We start from the raw sequence: 12,856 nt of genomic DNA on the forward strand, positions 1-12,856 counted from the left end.
TGAAGTGCCACTTTGAGCCACAATCGTGAAAATCGATGCATTCATTCATTCACCATGGTCTGATGATCACAGGGGAATTAAATTTGATGTTGCTATCATAGATCACCAAAGTTCAAGAGTCAAATAATTTTTTTAACTGATCTTAATTTCTCCCATGAGGTAGTCATGTTGGGTGTGAGACATCTAGTGTGGAAAAACTGAGATAATCTAAGGTCACCAGTTCTATTTACTGGAGTTTAGACAAGAACATTTTTTGAAGATGAACAAATACTCCACAGGCATCTACAGAGCCACATCCAATGCTAACGGGTGAGCCTGCTGTCAGCTACTCTATCTTATCAGTTAGCCGAGTTTCTGGGCAATTTTCTTTTACAAAAAATATCTGGAAAATATGGAAAACACAGAAAACGTTGACAGTTGTATTGAGTATCCCACTTTCCCCACTGAGAGGAAACCACAAAAAATAAATCCAAATGTTCCTTTTCACAAGCAATATCCACAGAATTTTTCAGGAAAATTTGGGAACCTGATGAAAGAAACTTGTCAGTTTAAGTGCCAGATATTTACTGGTATTTAGTCAAAGTTTTATGTACATGGACTCTTCAGTTCTGCATACTGGCAGCTTACAAAGGTTTTTCTAAAGAAAAGAAACCAAAGGTATTAAGGAAACATCTTCCTGGAGGATAGATTAGCTCCCAGGGGCACAGAGACAGAAATAAAATATGGAAATTAGCATACAGTAAAAGAAAAAGGTATCCAATGTATTTGATAACTGTAATTTGTTCATTACCCTTTCCTTGCTATTGTATTCTCTCCAACAGGAAGGTCTGTAGTGCTTGTAATAAACCATTATTATACAAGTTAGGAGTATTTTACCTCCCTTATGTCTACCAGACTGTTTTAAATTCTAAAGAGTTTATTGGGCATGAGGGTGGTTACAAATATAAGTTCCGATCCTCAAAATCCACTTGAGTAACTTTACTCACGTGAGGAATGTAATGGGGCTGCACACTTATGCTGAATTACTTATATCTTAGTTTGCAGGATTGGGCCCATGGTCTGTTTCTTTTGCTTTCCATTTGTTATTTAAGTTCAGTGTTTAGTTTCAATACTAAAGACTAGATTTACCACTCTTCGGCTTCCAGCAGCAGCAGCAGCACTTGGAAGGGTGGAAATCTAATATCTATGAGCAGAGTAATTTGGGAATAAAGAGACAAACACGGTAGCAATTTCAATGCATGAGCTATTACAGCCTAGTGCTTTCTTTACCCACAGCTTTCTTTTTCTGGTCGTTGTCTGCTGTGACACTCTCAGCTGCTGTTCTTTGGGAAGGAGGTTAAAGGGCAGTTTGAAAGTTATTTTGGTTGAACACGCTCATGCCAGGAGCATTTCTGAAAAACAGGGGGGTGTGGAAGGATGTGGGTGCAGCAGAGAAAACAGAGAATGGATGTTTTTTACATCTTCTCCATGTGCTGCCAAAGTTATGGTTACACCTTTTAAGGTCACCCACCTCATTAGGTAGAACATTCCTCATGTCCAACCCCCACAGTTCCCTTCTGTCACAGACTTGGAGAGTGCCACATCTGTCTCTGATTAGGTGGGCTGTTTTCACCCACAGTCTTCTCTCTGTCCAAAACCAAAGGGGAGTCTGTCTCCACTATGTATCCTTCTGCCCGGAGCCCCCAAGTGTCCATTGTTAGGTAGAGAACTCCACAGGATTCCCAATTTTGCTATATTATGAAAGGGTTGTCTCCTGAAATCGCAACCACTGAGGGGAAGGAGGTTGCTTCCCCACCTCTAGTCAGAGGTTTTCCTGTCTTTTGCTGTTTCCAGCATGTACCTCCGGACTGTTGTGCACAGTCTGCCATCTCTCCTCAGATGTGTAGATAATCTACAACACGAGTTGCTGTGTAAAAGTTAAATATTTGTTAATACCAACCATAGCACAACATTTCCTTTTGAAACGGACACTTGAACTTGTTTGTCAGATGCTGTTGAATGCGGAGGGAGTGAGAATTGGTGCTAGGGACAATCACTCAGCACAAGGTTTATCAACAAAGGCTGTTGAAGCACCAGATTAATGGCAGTGGCATATCAGAAGCCAATTCACATAAATAATAAACAAGTATCTCCTCCTTAACCAACCAACCATCAGCAAATTATTGCCCACATCAGAGAGCAGCGGGCAGTATGGCTTGTCAGGTTGGGAAATGCAAGCATGGCAAGCTAGACATTTTGATGTTCTCTACATACAGCCAGAGGGACTCTGCTGTAGTTTTGCCCCTGTTAATATGGACCTGAGGTGATCTGCAGATGAGTTGGACCCATCCAATTGCCACAATTCAGTGGGACATGACTAGTTTAGGCCTGAGCATAGTTTTGGCCCCTGTAGTCAAGGCCTTGTGTACTGTGTTCAAGAAAGGCCTCTTGATTTCTGTAGCAGCTTTATGCCAATTAAAAAGTGGAGGGTTTTGCTACATTACATTGAAAAGGAATCCTACAGTCAGCACAGTAGCATCTGGTGGTGTTTATCTTGAAATTCAGTTCAGTGTAGTTTGGGTGTGCTACACACATTTGTACTGACAACACATAACCATGAGAGGAGCTGGAAATTTTGGAAGTTAAGTGTGGGGAGTTTGGGCTTTCAGCAACAAATGAGGCATGGGAAGCAGTTTAGGACTGCTGACTAAATACACCGGGTCCAGTCCTCAGCCTCTTTATGGCTGCTTTGCACTCTGTCGGGTGTCATAAAGCAGCCATAATGCAGGCTTAAATGGTTAATGAAGATACCCTATGATGAGTGAATCCGTGGGTGGCATACAGCCAGTGTACTATCTCCTACTCCACTCTCCCTTTCCAATGTAGGGGGCTTAGCCAAGGTGAAGTGGGCAAGGCCAGGGCATCTCTATGCCCGAGCAATCCCCACTGCCAGAATGACCCCTCAAGGCCACAGACAGCCGTGTGTAAGAGCAGCCCTGAGGCTGCTTTAACTTACACCCGGAACTAGCTTGGGCTTCAGCTGTCCCCTGCTCTACCTGATTAACGTCACTCTGGCAACACAAAGCAGCTGTAAAGCTAGAGGATCTCATCAGTGAGAACTCCCCTGACATTGGGGTGTGTCTGAGAGAAAGAGGGTGTGGCTGCAGCATCCTTATGCCCCAGCAGTCCCTGGTTGCTGCTGGACCAGTCCCTTGTCTGCAGGCAGCCAGGTATCTGTTAGAAGAGTCTGAACCTACTCTAACTTGTGAAATGGTCCCTGCCAGATGGAATCAGGGGGAAATAAATATGGCTTAAAACCACTTTTGATTCTTGCTCCAGTCCTGTGCTGAATACAGCTAGGTTAGAATAAAGGATCAGCCAACGTAAGATGACTGCATATAGTGTCACTTCTGCTTAGAAATATATTCACTATGCCAGTTTCTGAATGGGCATTCCCTATTATGTAACAGAATGAGTGAAGAGATATTACTCAGACAATGAGATCTACGTGGCCCACTGAGCTGTAATAAAAGAAAGGTGGGATGGAGCAGTGAGGGCGGGGGCACGGGACGAGGGAGCAGGGCAGACGGCATATTGTGAAATGTAGTGCTCCGGCAGACTATGCTGCGGCTGCTGCTGACAGAGATCTGGCATGCTTCACTGCAATCTGATCACATCAGCTTCCAACGTGTCAAGCAGCCCATGATTTCAGTAAGAGATGCAGATGGGGTTGCTGAATGGCAGCCCAAAATATTCTGTGACATCATACAAATGGTCACGGTAACAAGTGATGACATCACAGTGGATGTCTGTCTCCATTTTCCTCACAAAAATAGACAAAAATTCCACTAGGCCACAAACATCTCCAAAATACCAGTGACTGACTTGAGGATGAAACCTGAGAGAGAGAGAGACTGGATTTTTCTGTTAATTTTTTGTGTTGAAAAAGGACAAATTGCGTAAAGCTTTTAACAAACATGGGGAGCATAAATTAGACGCAGCTTCTAGATTGAGGACAGTTGCTATTTGATGGCATTTGCTGGGCTGTTGGATTTTATTATTATTTTCTCAAAGGCAACATGTTCCAGAATGCCAAGCTGTTGCCCAAGAAGGCACAAAACTCATTAAAAAGGGGTGTACTTGGCAGTGAATAAATGGATTTAAATTCTGTCCACATGATGGTTTGTCCCTGTGATTGTAAAAGGGTGCAGATGCTGTAAACCTTACTTAGGTGAGACATCCCCTTTGGAGAAAACTGCACAAGTAAGAACAAGCAACATGAATGAGGGCTGCAGGATCGGCTCAATAGCTAATAGCTGGCACAGCCTTATCATGATTAGCATCAATACTTTGCAGCTGCCAACTGTGCTGCAGCCATGATAAAAAAAAACCCCACATGGTATGGACAAGCTTGCGGGTTAGTCTATAGCATGATTTTGGCAAGCATGAATCTAAATAAAACCCAAGCCTCTTTGCAATATAGGACTGAGACATCATTCAAGCCGTAGTGGACAAATTCCACCATAGGTTATGAGTGCTACTCCTGAGGACATCAGTGAGAGCTTAGTGCATGTAATGAATGGCAGAATTCAGACCACAACAAATATGCACCTGGAATTTAGGGATGTGATCTGAGAAAGTTTGACAGGCTTTTTTTAGAGCACATTTGTAATAAACCACAGGCCTTTCTCTATCTTCTCTCCCCAAGTGAGATCATCTCTACGTAACATCACCCATGCATGTCCAACGGACCATGAGAAGGACACTTCTGTAGAGTCCCTCCACTTTATCTTTTGATTTTAAACTTGACTGTCTGGAGGAGAAGAGAGTATTAAATCAGAAATTCCTCCTTTAAAAGAAATTAGAAGAGACTGACAACAGAAGACAGTGATGGCTAAGGTGGTATATATTACACCCCTAACACTCAGACTCCCTTAAACTTTCTATTGATGTGCAGGGGATTCTAAATGATGAAGACCCAGAAGGCATACGTCCAAGCAGAATGGCAGCTACTTTGGCTTACCCTTTCTTATATCTTCTTACAGCTCTTTCTTGTGGAAACTAAACAAATTTAGCCTTCCTCACATGTTGACAGAGTGTGAGTAGGTTCCAGGGAGTTTAACTGAGCATAAATTAGTGTAAGTTAGGTCCCTCTCATACCACCTAACATATCACTTCTGGATTGCACCCGCAGCCTGGATGAAAGTGATCAGCAAAAATAATTATAAGGATTACGTATTTAATTATGGTAAAAGGAGATATTGATTGTTTGATCAGAAGAGATTCTGACCAGACACACTACACTCAGCTGTCTTTAAACCTATCTGTAAATGATGCAACATCTTGATTTTATTTCATCATATTTACCCTCAAAGATTTTAAAAATCAAATTTAACAAATTTGTAATTCATTGCTCTTGGCGGCGAAGTGATTTCAATTAACCTGAAATGAAAATGAGTGAGAGACAGGCAGAAAACAGAGAGAAGGAGAGAAATTTGGGGTCTGATTCTGACCTTGTTTTCAGTGGTGTAAATCAGGATGAATTCACTGAAAACAATGGAGTTACTTGGGTGTAGAACAAGAATAAGTGAGATCAGAATCCAGTCCACAGAGAGAACGAGAGAGCGTGCAATGTAAGGAGTGTTCATCTAAACTTTGTCTTCAGGATTTATTATATAACAGCACTAATAACTGTCTATTTTCCTTCTTCTTTCTTTCAGGGCCTCCTGTAAGTACCAAAGTTCCAGTGCGTTTGCGAAGTGTGCACCTGATGGTAATGGGGCGAAGGGGGCTTGAGGGGAAATTAGCAGTAACCATTGTCTCCCATATGCCATGTCCAATGTTATAACCAAGTTTTCCTTTAAAATCTCCCAGAATCTCTCGAACACCAAATATCCTTTGTATTCAGTCAGAGTGCCTGGATCTTTAGTGGGATTTCACAGACACACCCATATAGCTCTGCACAATTCTGAAATCTCACAGCATGGGATTGAGAAAGCTCACAGGGTAGAAATGGTGAATATGGAGGGCTAGAAATACTCCCAACTATTTTCATGTAGAAAAATGAGGATAACAGTGTGCAATTTTCATGCATAGGATGCCATACACTGAATTTGACATATTTTTTTAGAACTGGTGCAAATATATGTTGCATACGTACCTGTGCAACTTGTTCTCTGCCACTCAGCCATGGTTGCTGAATGTTTGGCCCTAGACGTGCAATTATCAGTTTCGAAGAAAAATTGTGTAGACAGCTTCCTTTCCAAATGTTAGCCAAATGCAAAAATTCAACTCAGACAACTTAGACTTCAGAAAAATGTCCCAACTACTGCCAGAATGTTCCTAGTTACTCATTATTGCTAGGAGACCTTGAAGGGTATCAAGGGAATCAGAAAAAGCCTTGCAAGGACTGAAGGAAAATTCCCACTAACACTAATTGATAACAAATGGGACCACCAGAGAAGTGATGACACAATATGCTACTGTATACCAGCTTATTCTGACCCCTGAACCTGTCTGTATAAACAACTGTTTAGGACAGGAAGTGAGAATACTGTAGCCAATTGAAATAACAAGATGAAATTAGGTGGACTTGAATTTAATTAGCCAAGGTGGAATTTTTCATGGGGTAACCACGCCCCTATTCTCACTAAGAATGTCAGGAGATTTTAAGGGACTGCAAGTGATAGCAGTTCAAAAATCACAAGCATAAGTTCACTGTTAAATATTTAAGCAAAGCACTTGGTGTTTACATGCTGAAGATTTTCGCCAGTTTTTTTTTCTGATTAAAATGGATGGGAACTAGTTTATGATGTGTGGAACAGATTCCCACACTGCTGGTTTCACATATGTCACTCCAGCTAGCAACTCAGAAATGCTGACACACCAAAAATCTCAGTTTTTTATACATTTCACAGTATGTAAATGTGAAGTTTCAGACTTCTGAGCTGAACAAAATGGGAGCAGCTCTTACGCTGTATCATTTAGGGCCAACTGAGGGGCTATGTTTTTGCAGGGCTGTTTCTGATACATGACAGTGGTGAATAGGATTGGCAAGGCTGAATTCCAAAGAGTGAGAAACAGAGAAGATTAAAACACTTCCTAGTTATATTTGTTCTTGGGCATATACTGTCAGAGCATCTGAAGGGACTTAAAATCACACGTTGAATTAGAATGTCCTAGACTCATTGAATTTCCAGTGGCAGATTCTGTCATTTCTCTACCAATTTTGATGTAGATAGGGTAATTTGAAAGCCAGCAACCTGTAGATGTGTAATTGGAAAAAGAAAGAAAGAAAGAAAGAAAGAAAGAAAGAAAGAAAGAAAGAAAGAAAGAAAGATTATGTGTTAGTCCAGAGGTTCTCAAATTTTTTCATAGTGTGAACATCATCTTAGATACCTTCCCTCCCAGTCATGATCATACAATATCTCTGTGGCAACTCCAGAAATTCTGTACATGAACATTTAATATTCATCAGATGGAAACAAGGAGAAGGCTCAGAAACATGTCACTAGCTAGCTCTCCATGGGATACCAGTTACCTACAGACCCCAGTTTGGGAATCTCTGTGATAGACACATGCCAAATAGAAATAAAGCTTTAAAGATGGGTTGGGAAAATAGAACAATCAGATCGGGCTAGTACAAAAGCTGTTCTGATGACTTAACAGTTCTGTTTTCTCATTGTTTATATTGGATTTCTTCTTTTTAATCAGTGCTTTCCCTACCCGCTACCCCAGTTTTTGTGCCAATGTTGCCTTTTCTGTTTTATTTCAGGGCCCTACAGGAAGACCAGGGCTTCCGGTAAATAGCTTTTTTCTATCATGTTATTTCCTTTTTATTCACTCTCTCTCTCTATCTGGCAGTAGTTTGAAAGGCAGGCCTCAAGGCTGTGTAAATTGGGACATAGTAGTGGTCTCCGGTGGTCGAACTAAATTAGATGAAGAGCATGTTGTAAATGAGATATGGATCCCAATAGGATAGGAACAACAGGACCTTGGCAGGACAATGTTCCAAGAAACACATTCTTTATAGGATCCTTTTGTGTTTGGGAAACATGTGGCCTTTTAAAATCACCTTTCCAATATGAATCACCTTCCCCGTCTAAGAACCACATTTGTATTGTACTCTCACTGATAGAAGCTCAGATTCCGACAGGCTTTCCAGGAAAGACTGGAGGTTCTATTTCGAGCAGATACCAGGATGGATATTGCAGTGATTTGGATTGTTTATTTTAATTCTGGAGGAGCTTGGGAGATGCAGGAAGCATCCATTTAATCCATGCTGATACAGGAAGTAGAGGTGAGAGGGACATACAGAGGTCAGGCCACAGAGAAGTGAAATTCAGACACCAAATGGACACGAAGCCATCCCTTCTCATGGCTCCAGTAGAGCCAGTTTAAGGCCAGTTACTCCACCTGTTTCTTAATGTATTCCTAGTGAAGGGGACACTTTGTTACATTGTCATACTGGTTTCTGAGTTACACTGAGGGCTACGTGCTTCACCTTTTGCAGGTGTTCTGGGCAGGGAAGAGAGCTCAGGGGTCTCTTTCCCCCTCCTCCACTTCTGTGCATAACCACGCAAGGGCCAGGCAGAATGGTGACCTAGCACTTCATTGAGTGTAAGGCAGGCAGCCTGGGTACTGTGCCCAGAGGTGCTTCTCATTTCCAAGGCAGCACAGACAGTGATTTGGGGTGTTGTCCAGTCTCCAGCTCCCCTTTGCCTGCCAATGCAAGCAAAAGGGAACCTCTGTTCAATGGCCACCGCTTCACTCTCCCCTTTCAGCACCCCTCAAACAGAAAAGCCAGTCTGTAACCTAAAGTTCTTAAAAATTTGTTTCTTTGCCCGCATAAGCTTGTTTTTGTGAACAGTCCCATTATCACTGGTTAAAATTAAATCAACATGGTGCCTGCCAACTTCTCAGGGAGTTGTAAATCCATAACTAACTTTAATCCAAATGAAAATAAAGCATTAGCAATGGTCTGTTGCTGAGATAAATTGTGATAAGGATTTTAGCTGCTAGGATCAATATATTTTCTCCACTGTGGCAGCCTGAGCCATCTCCAGGGCAGAAATCAATAGATGGATGAAAAGTAGTTGGCTCATCTGAGGGCAGCAGGCCACATATCATCAAAGCAGTGCAGATCCTTGGGCTGTGGTGGACTCATCACTACTCATGGACATACTGATTGCCACAGTAGCAAGGAATTCCTTTGTTCCATTTTTGGTGGGTCAGGAGGCTGTTCTCTCTCTTCTTAGACAAGGTTTTGACCACCGTGGTCCACGTTTTCATTGCCTTCAGGTTAGATTATTCTATTCACGCTACCTGGGGCTGACCGTAACTGTCACATGAAGGCTGCAATTGGTGTAGCACAGTGTCCCACCTCACAAGTAGTAAAAGCTGATGCAAAGTGCTGTGTGAAACTGCTGGCTCCCCCTTCATCAAAGGCCCAAACTCATGGTTTGGCTCTAATTTACAAGGCTTTTACAATCCGGGGTTAGATTACTACAGAGTAGCCTTACTGTCCGAGACCATCCAAACCAGCGGGGCTCCTGTACTGGAGAGACTCAGGATAAGTCTTTCAGGATCAGGGACCAGAGCATTCTCAGCAACAGGCCCCAGGAGATCCTCCTTTGCCAGAGGAGATCGGACCAAGCCACAGCCTTACACACTCTGATCCCAACCTATACCACCTTTGGATGAAGTCTCCTCAGCAATGACTTCCACAAAAACAAAAACAAATCCACACACTGCCTGAGGAAAAGAGAGAGTAAAACATCTTTTAAGACCACTCAAAACTGTTCTTCTTCATAACTGTTGTTTGGTGCTTGGATACTAAAACAATAGCCACTTTAGAAATACAGCAGGCAGGCAGGCAGTGGGGCTATGAATACAATGCTAGCATACAGTGCAGGACATAAGTATTATCCACAACAGAGTGTATTTCCTGGCTTCACATCATAGACAACTCTTTCTCATAAACATCTGGCATTTATTTGCGATACCACTGGGACCATTTCCCCCCTGCTAGTATTGTTTAGAAGACCCTAAGTACTGTGTAGTCAAATACCAGACACAGTGCACTCATACATCATTTCATGATGAGGTACTTGGCATTCTGACATCAGGTACTGTACCAGTCACTGTGCAGACTAATATCAGACACAGCTCAGTCCTATACAGCATCAGTCATTATGTGGTCAGATACCAGTCACAGCACAGCCAGGAAGAGTTTCTCAACAACAGATCCAAAAGTCTGGAACACCCTTTCACTACAGATCATGAGAGTTTGACCCTTGTCATTTTCATAACAAGTTGCCAAGCTCAGCTGTAGAGGAAAGCAATGTCCAAATTAAAGAACAAGAAAACTCAGCAGCAAGCTCCCAAGCAGAAGCCAAGAAATCAAAGAGCAAGGCAATGAATTTCCTGTCCCTTATGGAGAAATTCCATTGTTTTCTGAATAAACCATGTACAGCACCTAGACACAGAAAGAGAAAGAGAGAGAGAGAGAGAGAGAGAGAGAGAGAGAGATCAAATAGCATGTTGATGGGTGCAGTATAAAAACCAGAATGGGATGAAATAGATATAATCTCCTTTTACTTTGCAGTCACATACCATCTATGTAAATTTAATCAAACTGCTTTGTATAACTGTTGCAGCAGAGATATGGCTTTTTGATTTATCCAACATGTATGTGAAAGAAATGCCCATTGATTATGGAATAGTATTTGTCTATAACTATGGAGTTGTTAAACTTCTAAATACTTTTTACCTCTTTACATTTAAATCTTGTGTATAGTGAAGTGTATTTAGAACATTAATCTAAAGTATTACTATGTACATCAGACAGGGAGCGAAGAAAGGTTACTGAGCAACAGTGGCAGCAAAGTGCATTCCTTGAATGGCGAGAACTGGCCCACTCCCCTTGAACTGACCCACTCCCCAGATTTCAAGATGGTCTTCTCCATTTTGCTTTTTCTCCACACTGCTTTTTGCAGTTCCATCACTGGATAGCAGAGCGAATTGGCAGGTGACAGTAGAAAAATGACCATCAGTATTGTTTTATATTCTCATTTGATTACAGACACTGCTAGGGGAAAAAAAAAGAATTTCTGAACATTTACCAACATCAAAGATTATTTTCCTCGGCAGAGTTACCTGTGTAATCAGTATGTATCCCTAACTTCTACTGATCACTATGGACACAGCGCTAAGGTCCTGGCCCATTGCCATGATTAAAGGGCTAATGACAGAAGAGGCTCAACGATTATCATGTAGGTGACACAGTTAGGGTTGTTTTCCCCTCACCCTTGAGTCAGCCTCCTACATTGTCTATGTTCTCATCGGGTGCGGCAGAAATCAATCTCCTCAGAAAACAGTATTACAGTGAAAATATATGAGAAAGTACAACAGAAACATTGATTTTTTTCATAGTGAAACTTAAGAAAAAAACAAATTGGCAATCAGAAACAATACTGAGAGATTTTACAATGTCATTTTTGCAAAATGTACAGCAAAATCCACAAAACAATGGACACCATAAATAGTTCTGTATCTTCTGAGCATCAGCATACTGCTCTCTAAGTCTGGATAGCGTTCACTTTTTGTGACCAGAAATACAGAATTTTTTTTTAATTCTATAGTTAAATTTAAATATAGACTCAGAACTAAAATCTATATAAATGGCTAAGAATATGCCAATGGCTTTGTGTCCATGTGTCTTTGCCATTCAGTTCAAGTATCGTCTCATACATTCTTAGGCAGGCACATTCATGCAACCTCACTTAATGATTTTCACACCCTAAAGATGCTCTGGGCAGCATTCTGTACAGTTAAGAGACACAGAACACAGCCATTAATATACGGTGTGCTAGACACGCCATTTCCTGTGTTGGCTTGTTATCCACATTAGTATAGCTTTCCCTTTTCTGGACTACTGGAAAATGTGAACCTATTCATGGTCTCTGAGAGTTCTGTCTTAAGTGATAACAGCTCTATAAATAAATAGCTACCATTCAGATTTCCTTGGAAAGAAAGAGAAAAATGTGATAATTAGGTACTGAAGGGAGCAGTTTCCCAGCAGCTGGATTATAGAAAGTGTTGAAATTATGATTAGACTCATAGTTGGATCACAAACTCTTGCCTTTTTTTCCTTTCCAAATGGTTGTGCTTTGTTGGTTCCTTGTGCCTATATAGCAAGGAGTTAAACTGATGACTTACATACACATCCATACGCACATGCTTACACATATGTTCAAAAATACATACAAACATATGAACATGCTTTAAATATATGTATATATAGTGTGTCAACATATGTGCACCTACATACACATACCTCAGTCAATTAATAATCAAAGATACACACATATATCTACATGTGACATCTAATTTGTGTCATTCTGTAGTCATGTATATGACCAGTTTCCAACTGCTGTCTGATTTTGCATTAATTGTTAGGGAGACAAAGGCGCCATGGGGATCCCTGGAAGAACGGTGAGTTACAACCTCTTGCATCTGCCTGACCTGACTGACACACATTTTTCCAAAAGCTGGGATGCCTGTGGGTCGTTTGGGGTGATACTTTAATTATTTCAGGGAAATGATTGCCCCAGCCCCTTGCTCCATTTTAAGGTCTGGTTTGGGTATAACAAGGGAAAAAGCAGCAGCTTCCCTCATGAACAAAGCTGAATGAACTGCTACTCAGATCTGCTTCCAGGTTTAGAAATTTTAGGCTGCAGGTTCTATCATTTGTGGTGTAACTAGGCTCCACCCAGAAAACAGAGGCACGAATCCTTGGTAAGTCTATAGGGGGCTCTTATCTGAGACATTTCTATACAGAAACCAAATCCAAATGGGACTCTTGAGAAGGAGGCCC

At 41.5% G+C, this 12,856-nt stretch overlaps 1 protein-coding gene across 9 annotated transcripts in view; it reads left to right on the forward strand.

Annotated features, from left to right (window-relative positions):
• The window catches only part of COL13A1 (collagen type XIII alpha 1 chain), a 153,258-nt gene that overhangs the window by 46,684 nt on the left and 93,718 nt on the right, over nucleotides 1-12,856 (forward strand). For all 9 annotated transcript variants that reach the window (XM_043550696.1, XM_043550697.1, XM_043550698.1 and 6 more), the window contains exons 3-5: nucleotides 5,700-5,707; nucleotides 7,754-7,780; nucleotides 12,439-12,474. In XM_043550696.1, the coding sequence (XP_043406631.1) occupies nucleotides 5,700-5,707; nucleotides 7,754-7,780; nucleotides 12,439-12,474 (71 nt within the window). The remainder of the gene's footprint in view (nucleotides 1-5,699; nucleotides 5,708-7,753; nucleotides 7,781-12,438; nucleotides 12,475-12,856) is intronic.

This window comes from Chelonia mydas, chromosome 7 (genome assembly GCF_015237465.2).
Source record: "Chelonia mydas isolate rCheMyd1 chromosome 7, rCheMyd1.pri.v2, whole genome shotgun sequence".
NCBI classification, from domain to species: domain Eukaryota; kingdom Metazoa; phylum Chordata; order Testudines; family Cheloniidae; genus Chelonia; species Chelonia mydas.